Here is a 22500-nt window from a genome sequence, read left to right on the forward strand (position 1 = left end):
CCAGTGTTAATTATAAAGTCGTTCTTTTTTGCCTAAAGGCCTTTTGAGTTCTTGTTTTCTTGCTCTCTCTCTCTCTCTCTCTCTCTCTCTCTCTCTCTCTTTCTTTCTTTCTTTCTTTTTTACTCACCGCGTCGGGTGTTCTCCGCTCTGACATCCTGTGCGCGTAGCTCTCTCTCTCTCTCTTTCGAGTGGCCGCCTGTGGCCGCGAGGGGGCTACATTTTAACGAGCGGCCATTTTTCGACCGGGCTGCGCTTTCGCCCTATTTCGCTCTTAATAACGTCTAACGGCCTCCCCCTTTTCTTGTTCTTGCGTTCCCGCGTGTGCAATTCGCCGCTCTTGGGCGCGCCTCATCGGCCGTTTATTTAGCGCGAAGGCCCCGTTGCTAGGCCTGTTGCGTCACGAGGGACTTGTGACGTGAATGCGTCGGACTTTTGCAAGGGCTACGGAAACAAGTTACAGCTTTGTTCATTTGAAAGAACTAGCCGTTGGTAACGCACTCAGCTTTGTTCGCTCCAGCCCTGAAATACGTTTTTAACAGAAAATAGAAACGCGGAAAAACATCAAAATTTCCCCCTTCGGTGACGTGAGATGGACAGAGGAACGTACTAAGGCGAGAACTAAAAATGGCTGCGGCATGGCTCAGCTAACCGTGGATAAGCAAAGCGAAAGCTTGGCTTATCCTGGTTAAGCCTTGGTTAACACTTGGTTAAACTTGGTTACTTGGTTAGCCCATGGTTAACACAAGCGTTTTCCAGCGCTGTGGATTGTTCCTGGCGCCACTTTCGCCATGCCCGTCCAACGTCTATTGGAATCCATCATGGGCCACTCTGGAAGAGGCAAAACGCGTGATAGGCCGCCACATTTAGGGAAACCACTCCACACTGTGCTCTAGAGCTAACTTTCCTTTTTCGCTCTCCTCAGCTTTGCACTTGTCCTGCGACAAAGACGCTCCATTCTTCAAATATGTGCCAGAAATGTTTCCGTTGAAGCTCCAAGACGGAAGTTGGGAACGCTGTTGAAGGTGTTTACTCGCCGGAGAGCAGTCCCTATTGACTGGCTTTCAGGCGGCGGTGCCAGTCAGCTCAGAGACTGTTATGGTGTTGAAGAGCGGCGTCTATTCCTCCGGTGACGCCGAAAGAGGGCGCTGTCGAAGGCCGATCGTGTACTCACCGGTGAGCGTGTCGACGTGCGTGCGCAGGCCGTAGCGGTCGCAGAGGATGTACAGCTGCAGCACCAGCTGCGGCGCCGACTGCATGAAGCTCTCGAGCAGCGCCAGCAGCGCCGTGTCGCGGTCTTCGTGGATCATCAGCAGGTAGTAGTCCACCTGTGGGAGATAAATTAAATGAAGGCGAGGAGGTTGACGTCATGACGTCACAGGGTCTATGATGTCACAGGGTCTTGTTCGTCCAATTGGCGAACACGAAACATGACTGGACAATTGTAGTGGGGCCTCTAGTTCAGTTTAATCGTATCACTTGGATGCTACGGTGCAGCAGTTAACACCCTAAAAACTACGTTTTTAGCGCTGGCCCGTATTACGTCACCGTAGCGCGAAATTTGAAAGTTGTTACGGTGACGTGAAGGAAGACGTGAAGCAAAGAGGCATTCACGCAGTGTATTTACAAGCTTTCTTCATTTCCAAATCTCTTCTAATTCTACATGTAACTCTGTCCCTGAGTCTGAGCGTGCTAGCGCTGCGCTGCTGAGCACGAGGACGCAGGTTCGATTCCCGGCCGCGGCGGCCGCTTTTCTGATGGAGGCGAAAAGCAAAAATGCCCGTGTGTGTACGAGGTTAAGATCCCCTGCAGGTGGTGAAAATTAATCCTGAGCCCTCCACTACGGCGCGCCTCATCGCCTGCGCTGCGTCCGGGCGTTAAACCCTACAATCAATCAATCAATCAATCAATCAATCAATCAATCAATCAATCAATCAATCAATCAATCAATCAATCAATCAATCAATCAATCAATCAATCAATCAATCAATCAATCAATGTATGATTGATTGATTGATTGATTGATTGAGTGAGTGAGTGAGTGAGTGAGTGAGTGAGTGAGTGAGTGAGTGAGTGAGCGTCATCTTCTTTTGTCTGTTACCGCGCACATGTCCGAATGTTGTACAAGGCTGTGTACTAGGTCTTGCTACGCTTCCTCTTCGGCGGAGATACTATAGCAACATTTCCTGCTTTTTCTGTTAAAAAAGCTTAGTATGGTGCTTAGTGAGTTACCAAAGGCTAGGCCTTGCAAAGTGAATGAAGCTATATTCAACCGCGAATAATTGAGACCGGACACCGTCGTTTTCGATTTGCATGTACCTGTTGTGAGCGGGGTTGTTCGAGGCGCACGGGCGTCAGGTGCCACTGTTGTTGCCTCTGGCGGCTCCGCTTGTCGCGTGAACGGCTCTTAAGGCCGTACACCAGGAGGTCGATGTACCTGCGATGTAAGAAAAAAGAAACATCTGTGATCTATCACTGCCGCTTCTGTATGGGTTCACATATGGGACATATGTGCCTCATGATCCCAACAACAACCCGTTCCTACGTGCTCGAGTATATACGTAGCCACCAACTCACCCGATCTCAACGCAGTTTCACTTCTCTGCATCAGCCGCGGTGATTGTATCGCATATATTTATTATTTCTGGCCAACTGCACTGACGCACGTTAGGAGCGGTATAGCTTTGAAGGTGTTCAGGAAACATTTTGGTCCTGCAACTTTCTATCGACAAATGGCAGGCTAGCTCAACTTGCCCCGTGCTTTTCCCCGTTTGCTCTTAGCACACGGGGCCAACCGCGGGCCTGTTTTTGATACGTGGGGCCTATGGAGAGTTCCGAAAGTGGTGACATTGGGTAAACTGGCTCCTGGTGTGGTCAGTCTGGAGTGGAGTTAGGAACGCGATCGTGTCCTTATGAGCGCCGCCATTGGCGGATGAGAGGACAGCAGATTGACGGGCTGTGGAGCGGACTCAGGCTCCCCCTCCACAACTTTCGTCCATACCTTCGCTGTCCGCCCAGCTCTTGTTCGTCTCGCCCACTTGCCATTTGTTTTGCCAATTTCTGACGGCACCGTGTATCATAACCCGTATAGCGGGTGCGTATACCACTGCGAATGAATAGCCAGGGCCAAAGCGGTTTTAGGGGCGAAGCCCCTTAAGGGCTAGGCTTGCTGGCGTCTCATGTCGTCCTCGTTGTAATCGTCGTCTCATGTAGTCACGATACTAAAACACCGGGACACTCGTTTACGTTTCGCGCTAGAACGGAACGCGTAGTAAAAAAAACACCGGGACACTCGTTTACGGCTCGCGCTAGAGAGGTTCGGGCTTCACAGACAAGAGACTTTTACAGCAGAGCAGTATACCCCCCAACAGTTTCATCTCCGTGGGCAAAAACGCCGAGGTGCCATACACGGCGTGCTTCGCGCCTCCCCACGTTTCACGTTAGTGGAGATGGCCCTGGATTTTATTTCGTTTGCATCGTGCTCCTCTACGTTTAAGCGAACTATATGTTGAGGGTACTGAATTGGCCGCGACTGTATAGCAGTGGGAAATTTCGATGTCTTGACGAGCGGGAGCTGCGGCGTAAATGTCCCGCCTTTGTAAGGGGAACAAAGCAAGTACTGCGGCGCCGTTTCCTCAATATAGCCGGCGACTGTCGGAGTCGCTTATACGATCGCGCTGTGGGGCCATCGGCCCTTCGACGTGCGCGCCGTATCGAAAGGTAATCACTGCAAGCGGGCTTCTCTGCGTCGGCGCGCAGAACTGATTTAGGGGGCCATGTTGCCAGGGGAACGAGTCATCTCGGAAGCGAACGGACGTTTATACGGCCGTCAACTTCTTCGTGACGCTTTATATTACGACCATCCTTTCCCCGCCCTTGCGAGCCCCGACTGAGCGCTATGGCGCGGCTCGGCTTATTCATAACTCACGGTTATCGTTCGTGCGTGCGAGTCCGCATATACGAGAGGGTACGGCTGTCGTAACGTTATAGCCTTCCGCAGCACCCGTTCCGGCCGTCGACTGCTCCGCGCGCTCTCCGGAGATGAGGCATTTTGTTTCCTTCGCGTTGTTTGGCGCCCGCCCCCCGTCGTGCCGTCGTACACTGGCAGAGCAGACCGTTCACCTCGCGCGACATCTTTTGCGTGTTTATACCGTATATACGCGAACGGCGCAAGCTCGTGCCCGTATGGTAGGCAGTAGCAACCCGGGGTCGGCCGTGTGTGCGTGCGTGGTAGCGGCGGTGGTTGGGCGCTGCTGAGCCTTGATCGTTTTCTCTTTGGCGGCTCAGTTTTCCTCCGCTTCTGGTCTCCCTCGTGCCGGTACTTGGGTCGATGGCTGCTCGAGCTGCTGCGCTATTGACGCGCCCAAAGAGCTGGGCCTGTACTCGCCATTCTGGTGATGAGGCCGCGACTTTTCTATCTCACCCTTATCTGCTTTCTTTCCCTCGTGGGGTCAGTAGACCCCCACAAGTATCCTCGTCGAAAACCTCGCATGTATTCGGGCCTATGAAGGTGTGGTACTTCGACAAGTATTGTCAGACGAAGACCCACTCCGCAGGCATCGACGCCTTGATGGTGTCAGTGAAGACAGTCTTGAGGGTGGGAGCTGCTGCTGCCACTGACACAGGAGGAGCCAGCGCCCCGATTTCTTCGATATGCCTTTCCGGCTGTCCTGATTCTTCTCCCTTATACCCTATTTCCTCCCTCCCGATTTCATTTTGTTGCCCGCTCCGTACCTTCCCTTCATCGTTTACTGCTTACTTGTGGCGCGGAGGTTCCTTCGAAGATGCTTGTGCAGCCGTACTGAACTACGAAGTAACGAAGTCTGAAAACATAAAAACTCACAGAGTGCGAGAAAATAAGGTAAGTAGACAGACACACGAGAAAAACACTAAAAAATAATAGAAAAGTTTACTGATGTTTTTTCTCGTGTGTCCCTGTCTCTACTTACCTTATATATATATATATATATATATATATATATATATATATATATATATATATATATATATATATATATATATATATATATATATATATATATATATATATATATATATATATATATAGCGAATCAGAAAATGGAAAATGAGGGGCTCCGTGAAATAAGACAGAAAATAAGGGTTGGCAGTCAAGAAAACCTCGGAAAGCAAGGGGTAGGTTGTGGTGGGTCATAGAAAGAGATGAAGAATTTTTTGAGTCGAAAAGAAAGTGGTGAAAAAATGCCCGCCGGGTGGGATCCGAACCCACGACCTCCAGAATACCGGTCTGGTGCGGTATTCTGGTATTCTGGAGGTCGTGGGTTCGGATCCCACCCGGCGGGCATTTTTTCACCACTTTCTTTTCGACTCAAAAAATTCTTCATCTCTTTCTATGACCCACCACAACCTACCCCTTGCTTTCCGAGGTTTTCTTGACTGCCAACCCTTATATATATATATATATATATATATATATATATATATATATATATCATTGCCTACGTTAGGAAAGAAAACTCTTCCCTCTTTCCGTAATTTAGTGGTTTCCCGGAATTTTTTTGTTCCTTGCAGACACTTTTCGACTTGCTGCCTTCCTCTCACGGGTTCTCATTATGGTCACTTATTCGTTTCTGTCGGCGCGCGTCTCCCTTTTTCTGTCGTTCAGTGTTTGCGCGGGGCGCCGAAAATGAGCATCGCTGGGAAAAGAACAGAATTGTGTCAGGAGGCGACCGTACGAGCTTGCAGACAAATGGTAGCAGCAGCTGTGCGGCATGGCTGCGTGAGGGGAGAGAAAGGCGGGAAGGGATGAACTGGGGGAAGTGATTTGGCCCGCAGCTCATTTTCTTCCGGCTCGTTTAGTCGGTCCCCGAGTGCGCCGGCTGCGGGTTTGCAGGTGCGGGATGTATACTGCGAGGTTCAGTGAGCACAGACACTTTCTCAAGGCTGGCGGAAGCAGGCTGAAATGCAGTTTGAAGCAGCGATTCTCGGCTGGGTGAGGCCGTATACAGTGGATATCAAGAGGAGACGAGTGTACAGGCGCTGATGATGGCAAGGTGGATAGAGATTCTGGTTCTTCTGTCACATTGTTTAGAGCTTTAGCGCTACAAGTGCGTTGACACTGGCACAAGGGCACACGGTGACTGTTGATTTTTCCGATTTAGGCCAGTCGGCAGGGCATGTCGTTATCGTGGAACCATTGCAACCTTTCGACAACGGGAGCGAAGGCGCAAAGAAGGAAAATTAAAGGGACGCTATCATCATAACCATCATCATCGTCATCGTCGCTGACGGAATCCTCCTCCGCCTCCTGCTCATCATCATCCTCATCATAATCATCATCACAATCATCGTCGCCTTGTTCTTCTTCTTGACAAGGGACGCCTCCCACCAGGCGGGTGCCCTAACAGCAGCACCAGTGCTCGTGTAATAAACATTCCTTCTTCTTCTTCTTCTTCTTCTCCTCCTCCTCCCTCTTCCTCTTCCTCCACAGCCCGTTAATTGTGTACACTGCCGGATGAAGGCCTCACCGAGAGGTTTCCAACGATTCCACTCGTTTCGCGGGCTTTTTAAATCTATAGTGCGCCTTCAAATTTTCGCATTCCACCCCATCGGGTCGGTATTTGTCCTTTCCCTATTTTGTTTGCCGTCTTATGATTCGCGGTGAAAGGAACATATACTTGAATTTGCAGGGAGAAAGGGAGAGGGGTGATTGAGAGAGAGAAGGGCACAGGATAGAGGGTGCCAAGCACTGCCACCCAGGATAGAGGGTGTCAACCCAACCAAACGAACTTTCGCAAGGGCCGTTGCCCTGTCCCCTCACCGCCACCCTTACTAGTTGCGACGCCCCTGGAAGGATGTCCCGTCCCGTCAAGTTTGCGCTTATTTTCCGTCAGTATGAATGTGCACCAACTGGCCCCGTTCTGGACCCATCTGCCCCTGCAAGCTTGTCGCGTTTCCAGCCCGCACACAAGAATGCGACTGGCCGGGACTACCTCGCCAGTGGAATGACCAAATTTCCTGCCAGTTTCCGGTCGGACTCCGCCAGGCTAGCTGACGGGTTCGTACGAACACGGGTCCGGCACTGCTTGATCAGCCAATTCCCTGCTCGAGGGTTTTTTTGTGGACTTCTGAAGCGTAAACAAGCGGCCCTTGAGCGGGCTTTTCTTGTCACGCGTAAAGGCGCGTACTTTTTCCGGTCTCTTCATTCATTCATTCATTCATACTCTCAGCCCTGTTTAGGCTATTACATGTGGAGAATTAAAAAAAAGGGGGGAAAGAACGGCAGCTAGTTGCAAATCTTGTCTCACAAAGTATCACTCGTAGCGGGGAAGACGTGTGCAGCAGCCGAACGAACATGGCAGTGTAGCAGTGTAATAAAGAAACAGTGCACAGTTTCATAGTTCATCATCAAATACTTAATGGCGGCACAGTACGTTAGAAATTAGACATTCAAATTTGTCGATTGTCTATTTGGAATTACAATGGATTTCGTTTGTAATCCCACCTAATTATTCCCGTCCAATGTATAGGAGTAGGGCTTGGGAAACAAGTCAATCGTTAGATTAAACTGGGATAAATCACGAAAGCATGTCCGGACTGGTGTTGATGAGGAGGCGCACGCCCTTTTCTGTATGTTCACAGTGTTTTTTTTTTGTTTGTTTCTTTGCGCCAAGACGAAACAATATCATGTGTGAATGAACGACTGCGCTGAGCGCCAGCGGGGTAATTCCGAACGCTTTAGTTTAGACTTGAGGCAGAAGCTTAAAACTTCGCGCGAAGTTGCTCTGAAGCTCGGGACGCCAACGTTCCTCTTCCCATACTTGCGAGAAAAGATTATCAAGGTCTGACAGAATTTTAATTAAAAAATTGTGAGAGGGACAAGCGGCGGTGCGTCTTTACGGGGATTTTTTCGTTTTAATGACAATCTGCGTGGGGGATATCTTGGCTTTTATGATCACGATTTAAATTTCAGTGCACGCATGAACCTAGTTCTACTTTCTCAAAGGTTAACTCCATGGCAATTTTCATGCGATGCGAAAAAGGCCTGATAACGCAATAGCGTAGCTTACGCCTCCTCTAAATTTACTATTGGAACGAAGCGAAGCTCTTGCGCTAGGTTCTGACCAAAATTGCGTGCGCCTATCGGGTCGCGTCGTCTAAGAATGCGTTCCATTTTCCCCTTTAGACGGCTTCGTCGCCATATTCGCGAACAGTCCGTCATGTTAAGCCCCGTTCCAATTCGAACGAAGCAGTCAACGGTGGCTGCTTCGAAGAAACAGCATGGTAGTCAGTAACGATGCAGATTACCTTCCTGTCTAAACTACTAAGTGACGCCAGAGCCACCTTTTTGCGTACCAAATTTGTGACAAATTTACGTATTGAAATGTTTAGTATATGCTTTTGTTTAGTTTTTAAATCCCAGTGTTTGTAATAATAAGGGTAATATTATTTACGAAACCTGCGGCTTGCGTTACTTAACATGTGTGCTACAAAGTTGTCGTCTGCGCTGGTAACCGCTGCATCGTTCCAGTTCTGCTTCCTTTAGACGTCTAATTAGACTGCTTCGTAGCCTGTCTACCAAGCTGTCCGCGAATTGGAACGCAGTATAAGAATCGCACGCGCTTGTTCCGGAGCATAGGGCAAAATGCTCTGCAGGTCTCAGTGTAACGTATACCTATCTTCAAAAATAATCATGCGGAAATTGGCCGCTAAGACGACTCTATCGTTACACCGAGTTTCGTTTACTTGTCATAGCTAGTTAGTGCACAGGGAAGCTATGAACTTTACGAAATTTACGTCTGTTGCCAATACATAGCCGTCTGGGGCGGCATATGGCCACAGAATACGGCTGCAGCTCTTGTTTTATCAGAACTGTGTTGAACTAAACTATATGAGAATTCATTCATGATTACCCGCCGCGGTGACTCAGTGGCTAAGGTGCTGTGCTGCTGAGCACGAGGACGCGGGCTCGATTCCCGGTCGCTGCGGCCGCTTTTCTGATGGAGGCGAAAAGCAAAAACGTCCGTGTGTTCGAGATTTTGGCGCACGTTAAAGATCGCTTTCAGGGGGTCAAAATTAATCCGGAGCCCTCCCCTACGGCGCGCCTCATCGCCTGCGTCGCGTCGGCGCGTTAAACCCTATACAATCAATCAATCAATCAATCAATCAATCAATCAATCAATCAATCAATCAATCAATCAATCAATCAAACCAACCATCAATCAATCAAACCAACCATCAATCAAATCAATCATCAATGAAGCAAAATTAATCCGGGGCCCTCCACTACGGCTTGCCTCATCGCCTGCGTTGCGTGGGCGTGTTAAACCCTACAATCAATCAGTTTATTCATGATTACTGCTAAGGAGGTTATGTGTATGTGCCTCTATTCAACTAATATAGTAAGTGAGTCTGCATTACTCAATACAGTTATTCACCAATGAAGCTTCTCTGGTCGTTCACCTTCACAGCAGTGGAAGGGCTCTAAATTTTTCACACGTTTCTGCTGGCCGCTGCGAGCGTCGCAGACGAGGCCCTTGACATGGTTCTGTAATTGGCAGCTTTCAGAAGTTTTGTTCGGGAAACTGTGGGGGGAGGGATACGACGCCAGAATAGATACGTCCTGAAGCAGGCGCGTATATGTCCCCAACGATTGACGCGTGAGCAGCGTGGATTGTATGCGAATGCCGAAACCTGGTTCGTTGAGCAAGCTTGTGCGCGCGAGACAAATCCTATCTTCACCAGACCAATCGCGCGTGGCGAGCATTCGCAGAGCGCGCTTCGATTATCACGTCCTGTGCAGAAATTCGGGCTAACGTATTGCCGCGTGTTGCAACACGCGCCTCACTGTCCAGTGAAGCGTGTTGCGTAGCCGTCCCAGCTCGGCTGCGTATGCAACGAAATGCTCGGTCCAGATGCTTTAGGTATAATACTCGTCCTGTCAAAACGGGCTTTGACCGAAGTGTCTGCTCGATATAATATACAGTGGAACCTCGTTAAAACGTACCCGCAGAAGCCGTAGTTTATTTTTATACGTATATATAGTTAAGCCGGATCCCCGACTCGGTTTCTGTTTAGCCTAATGCATTCGGATAAACCGTACTACCGGTTAGTACGTACTTTCTTAGCGTCCCCATCAGGTACGGTTTAACGAGCTTCCACTGTAGGTTCAAGCACTGTAGCCAAAACAACGCTAGTCGTGCCTTGATGGACCTCTTGTCCCGCTCTGTCACCGGGTCGCTGCCTCCCTCCTTCCCTCACCCCCCTCTCCAAATCACATTGCGAGGTTTGGAAGTCACGCAATGACAGTTTGGGGTGACGGCGAAGCGTTTGTTGGTATAGGCTACAATGGCCATGGGACTTATAGTGCTGCGCGTCGGTCCGCAGGAGAGGCATCTGTTCCTTCGCGGTGGCGAGAGTTTCGGCACACTGTATCGTACCACTCACTCGCTTCAATTCACACTCCTCGTTCAAGTAGGAAGCCCAGATTGTGGTGCAAAGGTGCTTCATTACGGGTGCAAATCCCCACCGAGCTGTTTTTGTTTTTTAGTTAAGAGGGCCACGTTTAGAATTCCTGCCCTGAAAATGGCCGTGGCGGCGGCGGCTCAAGATCGTTTCCTCCCCTGCCCTTCGTAATGAATGAATGAATGAGTGAGTGAACGATATATATATATATATATATATATATCAACGTTACTAGAATTAACGTTGTATATATATATATATATATATATATATATATATATATATATATATATATATATATATATATATATATATAGAGAGAGAGAGAGAGAGAGGGGAGCAGCTTGGTTGAATACTGTACCAGCCGGGTTAGATACTCTCAATTGATTGTAGGGTTTAACGCGCCGACGCAACGCAGGCGATGAGGCGCGCCATAGTGGATTGCTCCGGATTAATTTCGACCACCTGGGGATCTTTAACGTGCGCCGAAATCTCTACACACGGGCGTTTTTGCTTTCCGCCTCCATCAGAAAAGCGGCCGCCGCGGCCTGGAATCGAACCCGCCACCTCGTGCTCAGCAGCGCAACGCCTTAGCCACTGAGCCACCGCGGCGGGTGGTTAGATACTCTCAGTTCAGGACAGCTCTAACAAATTGACGGAATCCGCGAGGTAGCGCTGGTCGTCTAGTGCTGGCGATAGGAGTGCAGCTCCCCGTTCGGGGAGCAAGTTACTGTTGACGAGGTCCTGGTTTGAGAGCCTTGGAGCACATGGAGTCGCAGGGGTCTGTCGTGTTCCTTAATGTGTCTGTCGTGTCTGTTGTGCACCTTAATTGCGCAATGCCATAAGAGTGCAGCCGTCTGTGCGGAGCCCCAAGAAAGAACCCTGGTATCGCACGTGCCTCAATCACGGAGAAGGTTATCTTCTCGGAGCTCTGTTGGCAGCTTGCGATAAAGTGGTCTAACTGCGTTTGCCGGCTGCAAGCGTCGCTTCCGCCCGACAAACGCTGCGCGCTTCGTGCATTTGCTGTGCGATGAGTGTAGCCAAAGCTTCTGTACAGAAGTACTATCTTTTGAATGACCCACCGTGTGAGACACCACCGATGCTTCGCGTGAATTTCGATTGCTTCGTGTGATGGGGCGAGCGGCAGCGGAAAATCACGTGGTCACTTTTATTTTAGTACACTGCGTCAACGTCATGAATATGCCGGTAACAGTCTGAGGTGGTAGTCTGTAAAAACGGGATTTTTTTTTACCATCCAGGCTGGTTCGTTGTGGTGAGATGAAGCGTAAAAGAATGTTCCTTGTCTACAACGAAGCTCAAACTTTCGACATGCATTCTCGGGGTTTTGAGATTTGCGTGCGGGCTCTCCCAGCGAAGACCTGGCTCAGCGCTTGGTTCAGGGTCCTTCATCTTCAGTTTGTACACACAAGACATGCAATGTTGGCGCCGACTTGCCCAACCTCTCTGTTCTTTGTCGTGCTAAAAGTTCGCATGCTTCGCCTGGGCTTACTTGCGGCTGCTTGCGATGCGAGCTCGATCTCTACAGCCCTCGAAAGGGGACTGGGGGCGTTCTGAAGGGGAGGCTGTTAAAATCAATTTCGGCATTACGAGCAGCGGGGAATGGGGAATCTAATGGGCCCCGCTGAAATCCTTCAAAATGGGAAAAATATCTTCGTATACGCTCGCTTTCTTTTTTCTCTGGAATTCCGTCAGATTTAGGAACTAAAGCGAAGAAGCAGAAAGGGAGCAGAATGGGGGCGAGTGACAGCTTATAGTCATCAAGGTGATCTATGGGCCATCTAGCGGACACATTTTTAGTAATCGATTTTGGGCCCTAAAACGAGGCGCGAAGTACAGTCGGAGCTTCGTATATAAACCTCGTTTTCTTTTTCTTTCAATTTTGTTTCTCGCACGGAGAGAGAGACATATTCGTTCTCCTCCACGTTTTCCCCAATGTGGGTGGACTGTTGTGCGATGATGGATTGTTTCACATTGATTTCTCCTCCACAAGTGCTGCTATATGTCTCGCCGCGCTATTCTCCGACGAGATTGGAGAAAAAAAGAAGGAAAGAACTGTAGAACAAAGGAAACTTTTCTTAACTCTGTTGAGCACAATGTTTCTGCCTGAAAGTTGATGCGCGGCGGCACTTCTTCTGTACTTTGGCTTGACACAAAGCGTACGTCGTCGCCGCGCGTCGACACTTGCGAAACTTTGGCCTTTATGTAAAAACAAAAGGAAGAAGACAAAAAAAAGCTCGGAGGTCTTTTGTGTTCACGTATGCGTAGTTTTATTCGATTCAAGTGTGCAGTGTGTATAAATGCGTCGCGCTGCTTGCAGGGCGAACCAACGCAACCTTCTTGCTGTTTGCTTCATCTCGAAATACTCTATTAAAGAAGTCCGCGGCCGCGTGAACTCCAGACCTTTTTATCGAGTTTCCGAGCGAATTGACGACGCGCGGTGATGCAAGCGCGTTCTCAATCGCTGTTCAAACGGGAACTGCTAGCTGCCGCCGCCCCGCTAGTATGCCGTAATCTCCCGGTTTTTATTCGCGGTGGTCTCCACCCGTGCCGGTCTATTCACCGAACGCCTGAATGGTCTGTCCGGAACGTTTTGTTCCCAGTCTGTAAGTATCTTCGAGATTGGAAGTGTACTTTTCTGTGGCTAAGGGGCGGACGGTTCTTTACACTTTCTCGGTAATTTTACTTCGTAGCTTTTCTGCAGATTGCGAAAGTGGAATATCCCCGTTCACCGTACTTCACTTTGTTTTCTTTTTTCGCCTATAACTGCTGTCATGATCAGGAATATATGGCGTTGACGTCGCCTTTACTCAAAACCGACGACTTAACCTTTTCTTTGTCGTACGCCCTCGTTGTGTTTGATGCAGTTAAGCGGCTTTTCTTGCGTGGCCAAGAGAACCGTATTCTCACGAAAAGCGAGCGCGGTTTCGTCAGACGGACATTCTTCCCTTTTTTTTTTCTTCACGCTTCCCGAGTTCGGCGAGTTCTTATTCATGCTCATAATCCCGGTAGAGTTGAGCAAGATCCCTTCCTTTGTGTCCGTTAGAACCTCTGGTTCGTTTATCAGGGGCGAGACGAGGTGCTACTACCAGCTGGGCCCTTCGCGTAGACAGTTAAGAATCACGAGGGTCTAAGCTTTTCCAATTCCATCGTTTTCGCAACCTCTTCTTCGTTTGCCGTGCTATACCCCTTTCTTCTTTATCTCTCGCCGGCTCCCTCGTTCCTCCTCGCAATAGGCTCGCGAGAGAGCTCCGACAAGGCGCGCGTAAATTTGGTTTTGGCCAGACTGCCCCTCCACCATATACGCGCACTCTCCCTTATTATTCTCTTTTGCGCGGGTGATGTTTAGCCTCGCCCCCCGGTTGTTGGTAGTGGCGTCGGCGGCGGGGTGTTTCTGGGTAACGTGTTATTAATCACGCGTCTTTCGGCATCAGCCGAATTGCGTGCGTGTCCAGCCGATGAATCTTCCCCTTCCTCCTCCCCCTCCTCTGGCATCCCTTTTGTGTTCCCCAATCTTTCCCGAGCTCGCCCGCCCTCGCTGCGCGCCCAGCGGAAGACAGAATGCACGGGAGGTGTTTGAACGGGAAAGATGGTTGCGTAGGGAGTTGTTGCGGGGAAGCCGCGTTTCCGCCGTGTTGTTGGTGGAGGGGAGAGTTTGGGGGAAAAAGTTTTGTTCGGAGGAAAAGGGGCGCGCGATGACGCAGATTCGTTGGTGTTGCAAGAGTGGCGGGGAGGCAGCACGGGCGATGGATATTGAGGGCACTATACCACAGAGGGGAGCTTCTGTGTGCGGCCGAAGAAGACAAGAGTGAGGGCCTTCGGCGCGAAACTTTGACCTCGGGGAAGTTTTGAACTGTGCGTTGGTTGTTGCAGTTGCGCAGGCCGCCGTGTTAAGCCGCGATGTACGCATTAGTTTTGGCTGGACGTCGCCTGCCGTGTTGGGGGTCGTCTCTGGTGTTAAAGGAGAACAAGGCTCGAGTCTGGGGAAGCAAGGCGAGGGTGGCGGGGAAGAAAGCGCGGTTATCGATGAGGGAGATTAGGGATCGGCGCGGAGTGCCGACGGGAGCTACACTTTGGCGGGTGGGGATTGGGGGATGTCGACAGCTCTGGTTCGGGATAGGTAGGGGAAATGGAGAAGGGGTGGGGAGCGAAGTGGGGGGGAAGGTGGTCCGCAGGGATGCGTTCATTCACGGCGATCGGAGCGATCCAATTAGCGGCCGGACACTTGCCGTGCGTGCGTTGCAAGTGTGCTGCTGCGCCTTTTGTGAAGGCGGGGGGCTGTTGATGACAGGGGAGTGTGCGGCGGGAGGTGGCCACGTTTTCGGGCGGGAGCGCGGTGGTCGGCTTGGCCGGTATAAAGCGTTGCGAGAGGGAGCCGGACGATCGGAGGCTGCGCCGCGACTTGATGGGGATATAGGTTCGGGAAAGTCGAACCGTGAGGGTGGTGGAGCGAGGGGCGTCGGTGGGGAGAGCCGATTCGAGCTTGAGTGCCGGCACAATGCGACTTTGTTACAGAGCTAGAGCTGGCGCCGCTTGTTAATTCTCGCGAGAGAAGGCCGGGCGCGGTTAGAAAAGCAGTGAGGTGGCGCGGGCGATAAAGGGGTTCAGGTTTGGAGGGATTAACTGGAATATATATATATATATATATGTATATATATATATATATATATATATATATATATATATATATATATCGTATGTGTGTGCTGATGGAGGGGGATGACTGGAAGGAGATTATTTGAGTATAGGCGTTACTAATAAGGATAGAAAGTTTTGTGCAGGGTGTATACCGAGCGAATCGGGAATTCGCTTTGAGGATCAGCGGGGAATTAGGGCGCCGTTTGCCAGTTGTGATGCTAGTGAGTCCGCATAATATCACTACTGCCTCGAGTGTAGCGGTCGTCGTAACCTTTCTCCCAAGCGTGCGCGAGCCGGGGATAATTTAAACGTTATCGTGGGCGTTCGTTCGATTGTCGCGTTTCGTGGGTCAACAAGCGTTTTGATTCGCGGACGGCTTTGATATCGTATGGTGGAAGAGCTTCCGTCGACGGCCACTTTCGGCAGCATTACCGCCCCTCCCGATCCGCGTTTTTTAATGTCTATATTTGAAGTGTCTAGCGAACCGCATTGATCGCACCGGGCGTAACTGCAGTAAGAACGCCGCCTTGTGAATCGTGATATAGTACCGGCCTAGCTTGTGTGACGACCGTGACTATGATTCGAGGCTGGAGTTTAGCGGGCAAACTTGGCGACTTGCGCATCGGTGCGGTCGTCCCGTTGTATTCCTCCTCGCGGCCAATAAATTCCCTCGGTCATTGAGAATCCTGATGTCGATGTTGGTTGCACCCTGTGGTTTCCTCTTCAGTCGGCGTATCCGTTCTGGCGCGGTTAAGCTGGTTAAGCTTGTAGGACCAACGCCCGGGAATAACTGCTGCAGGAAGTTCGGTTTTGACGTGTGTGTATCGCGCGCAGTATTTCAGAGCTTACTTAAGCAGCCCTCACCCCTCGCTTTCTTTCCCCACTCCTTGGTATTTTAGGGGCGAAGCTCCTTAAGGCGTGGGTCTGTCCATCCTCGACGTATGTATGTAGCCACCTCTAGTTTAGTTCTTGGATTGTTTACTAGATGGCGTGGCTACCTCTAGTTTAGTTCTTGGATTGTTTACTAGATGGCGGTACTTGTATATGATGAAAATATGCGCTTGGATTGTTTACTAGATGGCGTGGCTACCTCTAGTTTAGTTCTTGGATTGTTTACTAGATGGCGGGGAGCGTTGTAATAAAATCCGTTCGCTGTTGGCGCGCGCTCGGAGTCGCCCGATGGATAAGGCTGCAGATGTGCGAGCCCGCGAGGCAGAAGCGCTCCGTGCGCGACGCCACCGCCAAGATCCTGCCGTACGAGAGCGGGAGGCCGAAGCGTGTCGTCTGGCTGCGCGACGACGCCGCCAAGATCCCAGCGTTCGAGAACGAGAGGCCCAAGCGTCACGGCAACGGCGCGAGGACCCTGCCGTACGCGAAGCGGCACGGCTGCGGCGCGAAGAGGATCTCCAAAACGTCAGAGAACGGGAAGCGGCGAGAAAGCGCGCGTATCGGCAGGCAGACCCCGATGCAGTGAGAGCTCGTGAGGCGTCTGCAAAACGCATCAGGCGAGCTCAGCCCCAAGGTGCCGACGCGCGGTTTAAGCGAGACTTTCTAGACGTTACGTTCGGACACAGATGTAGTGGGCGAACTTTCGCTGAAGAGTCACGGTTTTACTGATGATTTTCCCTCAGGAGCTTCGCCCACTCATCATCATTCACCCCGTGGATATGCTGTGAATTTTTTTTTGGTATAGGCTGTGCGTAGGGCTCGTTAGTTTTATCGCGGGATTTCGAGAAAGCAGCAACAAAAAACAAAAATGAGACACTAACTATCCCCTCATTTCCCATTCTGATTCGCTACATGCATAGCGAGGGTCTCTGTTCTGGCAGTCTTGGTTGCCATTGGTAGCTTAAGAGGGTTCAACGCTGGTCGACCAGTCTCGACATGTCGTAGACGCTCGAGTCACCGTCCCGGGGTTAAAAAAAGGTCCCCTTCACCCCGATTAGTCCGAATGGCGCTGGCTACCACCCCCAAGCGCAGGCAACAAATCCCTTAACATAAATACCCGATAAAGTGGAGGGGAAAACGAGCCCCGCCGGTAGCGTAGTGGTCATCGCACCAGACGCGTATTCTGGAGGTCGGGGGTTCGGATTCCACCCGGCGGGCACTTTTTCTCTACTTTCTTTCTTTCTTTCTTTAAAAATTCGTTATCTGTTTCAATGTCCTACCGCATTCTCACCTTTGCTTTCCTTGGCATTCTTGGCTGCCAATCCTTATTTCTGTATATATATATATATATATATATATATATATAGATATATATATATATATATATAGATATATTGCGATGATAATTTTGGGTCTGTCGCGACCCTCCTGGCATGACCAGGTGCATCTGATCGATACCGCCGAAAGCTTTTGTTAAACTGAATCAAAATCTGCGGGGATTCCTCTTTAAAATTTTCAACGTGCAGCGCGAAATCTCGGGGTTTAAAATTGGGCCGTTCGAATGGATCTTGAAAGGGCGCGAAGATTGTAGCTTTATTATCTCTCCAAGCGTTTAAACGTTCATCTGTCCCTCGGTGTTACTTTATTCACCGGAGATTTCAAGCCGGCGTATTTTCTGGTAATTCGCTTCATGATATGTCCTTCGTTATCTTCTGGCACGTTTGCGCTTACTTTTATGTATGTGCTCCATTTTACGCCTCGAAAAACACCCTGATATTGCGCCGGTTCAAAATAAATTTCTCACCACCAATGGACGTTTTAATATTTCCACTCAATTGCGGAAACGAATGCCGTGGTCGGAAATCGAACCCAGTACCACACGCTAAGGAGCACACAGCATACTCTAAACCCCTTCGTTGCGAAGAAATCGCTCTGGGCCGGCCGCTCTCCGTAGGGCTAGAACTGAGAGACGTATTAAGTCCATGGAATTCTTCCAAACGTGCCTTTCGTGCCACAAAAGCTTTACTGGCCTATCTAAAAGCCACACGCCTTGATCAGACTCTGTAAATAGTTCAAATCATGTGTTCCTCTTCATCATTATAATCATCATTGTCACAGCATTCATCTGGTTTGTTCTCTCTCTCTCTCTCTCTCTCTCTCTCTCTCTCTCTCTCTCTCTCTCTCTCTCTCTCTCTCTCTCTCGCGCGCTCTTTATCAAAGCGGAAACTTTCTTAGCGGGACTGAAGGCATCCTGTCAAAAAATTAATTCATTTCCCCATAGACCGATTGTTCGACAGAGAAGTTCCGATATGATCTCTGGACACACGACGTGTGTGTGGAACCGGGATTTCCACTGTGTCCAAACGGTTACTTGGAAATCGCGGAGGAACGCTTCTGGATGAGGCAGTGCACGCATTGATCGTGAAGGAGTGCAGTAGTATAGCTTCACCTCATAAACCACGTATCGGTATACATTTAGACTGTTCGTAGATGCGTTTACTTAGTGCGTGAGAAATTGTCGCATGGTTCGTTCTTCGTTCGCGATTTCGGTCTCCGGAGGTTTGACGATCGACTGGACGCACTTTTAGCGAAAGCTTTTTTGACGCTCTGTTTTGACGTTAGAAAGCTTTCGCGCGTCTTTCAACTTTTGTTACGAAGGAACGGTAATTTTTTTTTCGGAACGTCACTCTATTCAAAGTTTTTTTCATATTTCCGACCGGTGCGCGTAGATCAAATAATCCCCGCTTCTAGTGAAGTACTGCTTATAACGAAGTCAGTTTTGAGCCCCGAAAACTGTTTTGACGGAGCTTTACTATGTTGTCGCGATCGCTGTTGTCTCTTCCATTACCACAAGGTTAGCCGTGCTATCAGGTTATCGCGCCGTTTGAATCTCCCGCGCTTCCTTCCCCATTTATTCACGTTTTCTGCTCTTGAAAGACCTTAGCTAGCCAATCCGCCTCCAAATAGCCGCCCTTTAATACTGCTGCTTCTAGTGGCGTGGTGTAACCTTTCCTGTGTTCGGTTTTTTTTTAAACTCACCGCACCGCGGTGACAATAAGGCTCTTCGATTATCAGTCCCGGATTGACCGCAGACTGTCCGTGACGCAATCCGGGGACTTCCAGTGGTACCCAAGGTAAGCGGGGCACTGATAATCGGAGAACTCTTCGAAGGCAGCGCTTGGTAGCGCCTGTAAAGGGTGCACTACGGCGAAGTGGGGAGCGCTGCGGCGAAGCACCCTTTATTCGCACCCTCATCGTAGGAGGCGGAGAACGCATGCGCACTATGTGCTTGCACCTGACCTGCTGCGGCGCAGGTAGCTAAACCCGCGTCACGCTTGCACGGAGCAGCAGCACTGCGCGCTCCTTCACATTCACGCCGAAGTTATAAAACAGTCGCTCAAAACTGATTTCGGAGTGGCTCGCTGCGGTCGAGCTGGCAGTCATTAACTGCGTCGTAAATCGTTAATACAACCCTTGCTCGTGCCACTCGCCGTGCCAGATGAGATGGCGCCTTGCAAACGACCACCGCCCAGAGAGGAGGAGCTCGTTGAGGGGAAACGGCATCTTGCGTGTGGACATGAATGTGGACGACGACGACGGGCAATGGCGCCTGCAAACTCTCTTGCTTCTTCTTCTTGTAGCTGTTGACGTGGGTCTTCATACGTGGCGCTTCGCATACCGTACACAACGAGCGTATAATGATTTCGGGAACTATTTTTCTGCCCTTGTAGAAAAAGCGACGTTCCTCGTTGCCTGGGCAACGTCCTTTTTTTGTGTGTGTTGAATGCTGAAATTTCTCCACCTGTACGACGCTGACATGGCTGCATACTTTCCTTCGGCAACTTCCGTTGCCGTTCTTAATTTGTAACCGAGTATAGGGGGTCGTACGTGCCGTCAGAGCCTCCAACAAAGAATGAGGTATAGCCCGCTTAGCTAGGTGGAAAGTCCACAGGCCTGCGTCCTTTTGACGGAGGCTCTACCTATAGAAGGAACGCCCGTGAAGACGTGCGAAGCTGATCGCAGTTCTCTCCAACGTTTCTGGATAATTCGAGTTCTCCCGCCCTCTGCGCTTCCCGGCGCAGCCAAATTGCCCCCGGAATCCCCAAGAAATGAAGCAGCACGAAATCACCTTCATCGACAAAAGCACAAACAAAGCACAAAGCCCGGATTGAGCGAGGCTCCGTGCCAAGTTATAAAGGAAAGTTTCGGAACAACGGCAGACGCTAACGTCCGCGCCGTTCCGAGCTCCTTAACGGCGAAATCATCAGCGATAACGAAGGAATTCCAACAAATCGCTTCTTCCCTTCATTGTTTCGCGATTGTGATCTTCCTTTACGATCGCGTTCGACTGTCTGCGTCCGAGGCGTGCACCGTGCTCCTGCTTTTTAAAGCTCGCGGTTTTTTTTTTTCTCTTTCAAAGCTATTGGTGCGCTCGGCCTGATTAGAAAAGATAGGAGCTTTTGAGTAATTAGGGGTACTCTGAAAAGAACGCGTGATTTCTTTTTTTGTTCTGTCCTTACCATCTCTTCTCCGTTTGCGATTGCTCGCTTGTTTAAGAGAGTGCGGGTCGACCGATCGTAAACAGCGATTGGAGTTATCTAAGAAAAAATGAAATCAATCGAACTTCGAGAGAAGAGAAGTTCGGCACGTTTCCCATTCATGGCTCTGAGTGGACGCGACTGGGGCAATTGCGCTCGCAGGTGTCTCATTGTGATAAGGCCGTGCGCGCGCAGAGATCGATCTCAAGATGAAGATCGAATGACGAGAAATAGAAACGGGAGCAGTGAATTTTTGTGAGAGAGGTAGTGCGGCGTTTGGTAGCGTTATTTTATAGCACGAGTGGGGTTATACGTTTGTGGTCGCATTTCAGCTTTTCTTCTGAGCGGCGTAGCGTTTTGTCAGCAACGTCGTTTTCTGGAGGGACGACAGAGCAGGAAAATGGGACAAACCGGAAAGCAGAAAGTATACCGAGTGCTGGGAATGTCTTTTAATAGGCCGCCATTGTCTATGGGAACTGGAGCAATCGCAAGAAGAGATAAGGATAGATAAGGATGAATGAATAGGTGCGGGGAGTGTTCGGGTTTGCTAACAATTGCTTGTTTTTTAGAATAAACGATTGAAAGTAAAGGGAACTTTAGAAGTGATCGGGTAGCAACAACAGTAGGTACAGTCGATCGCTTCTAACTTAGCGAAAAGGCATTTCTTTCCCGTGTTCCAGGAATATAAACAATTCACACGCACAGGGTTAGGCGCAGATTTGCTTAATGCTGCTGTGTAGCCTCCACAGTGGACAGTATGCGCAACCTTGTGAAATGAACTGGAGATACAAGTCCGGTGATTGTAGGCGTGGCTGCCAACAAAGGGCGGAGGTGTTTTTATTAACTTTTTTATTTGATGTTCTATCATGCTTAGTCATTGTTGCTCAAGAATGAGGTACAAACGCTTCCTCTCACGCCTTCCTATAGCCGTTCCTCGTAACATCAGTCCGATCGTGCTTAATTAGAACTCTCAGTTTTCTCAAACTGCCCACACAGTGGGTCCATAATCCTTTCCGAACTAATTCTTTACTTCGAACTCTATTTTAACAAGTACGGGTGGGCTCATTATTTAATCGCAATATATATATATATATATATATATATATATATATATATATATATATATATAAAATGTGCTGTAGGGTATAATGCTGGGAAAACTTTTGTACTGGGAGCTCCCAGGCAAGGCGCTCACTTTTTTATTCATCTTGATCGCGGCTCTTTGAGAACGTAGCCAGCATTTGTAACGCAATGCTGCTCTAGCTTGTAGCCGCACTTTACTTTGTTTCTTATGTTTTTACAGCGGAAGTACTTAGGGATTTCTTTCTCCCTTGAGGCTATACACGTTGGAAGTGCCTTTTCATATGCACAGTTGCCTCTTGCGGGAAATTACGAGTGTCGCCCCTAACGTTCTCCAGGATCCTCATCATCGCCGGAAGCAGCGAAACAAAAGTCAGGGCCCGCAAATGTATTTTTCGTCTTTCCTTTTTTTCCGAAGAGTGCCTGGGAGACGTTACCTGATTTTAGAGACATTTAAAGGAAAAAGAATAGCCTCGAACCGCCTGCGGAGGAAAGCAAAGCTACAAACGCGCCGGTTTTTCGGCGCGAAACGAATTCCGGCAATGGTATTGCAATCAGCCGAACGAAAACGCGCGCCGAACTGGAAACCAAGGAAAAGAGGGTATAGTGAGGGATCGGCGGGGAAGACGGCGCTCCCGCTGCGATGAGGGAAGAGGTATAATTTTTTTGCGCGATCGCTCTCCCTTCCGGTGTCTCCCTAATTAGAGAGCGCACTTTGATGGCGTGTTAGATGGGAACGGTGATTTCGGGTGTCCCTCGTATAGTTCGCTCTGCTGGCCGCGGATCTGAGTGGGCGATCGTTTTGTCTGCCCCCTCATAATCTTATGTTTTTCTCTGAGTCTGCGACGAGGCTTTTAGAGAACCGCGTTTGCCTTTCGCCTTCTTGTCTGCTCTTGCT

At 49.6% G+C, this 22500-nt stretch overlaps 2 protein-coding genes across 5 annotated transcripts in view; one reads left to right on the forward strand and one right to left on the reverse strand.

The window, feature by feature from the left end:
• LOC144149486 (uncharacterized) overlaps window positions 1-22500 on the forward strand; it is a 589882-nt gene that overhangs the window by 175010 nt on the left and 392372 nt on the right. The gene's annotated exons all lie outside the window — the stretch shown is intronic.
• The window catches only part of LOC144149488 (XK-related protein 6-like), a 281464-nt gene that overhangs the window by 16223 nt on the left and 242741 nt on the right, over window positions 1-22500 (reverse strand). Inside the window, exons 6-7 of the mRNA XM_077681078.1 lie at window positions 2317-2434; window positions 1172-1325 (exon numbers count right to left, since the gene is read on the reverse strand). Coding sequence (XP_077537204.1) covers window positions 1172-1325; window positions 2317-2434 — 272 coding nt within the window. The remainder of the gene's footprint in view (window positions 1-1171; window positions 1326-2316; window positions 2435-22500) is intronic.

This window comes from Haemaphysalis longicornis, unplaced genomic scaffold, assembly GCF_048455015.1.
Source record: "Haemaphysalis longicornis isolate Haplotype H1 unplaced genomic scaffold, Haemaphysalis longicornis Haplotype H1 scaffold_8, whole genome shotgun sequence".
NCBI lineage: Eukaryota > Metazoa > Arthropoda > Arachnida > Ixodida > Ixodidae > Haemaphysalis > Haemaphysalis longicornis.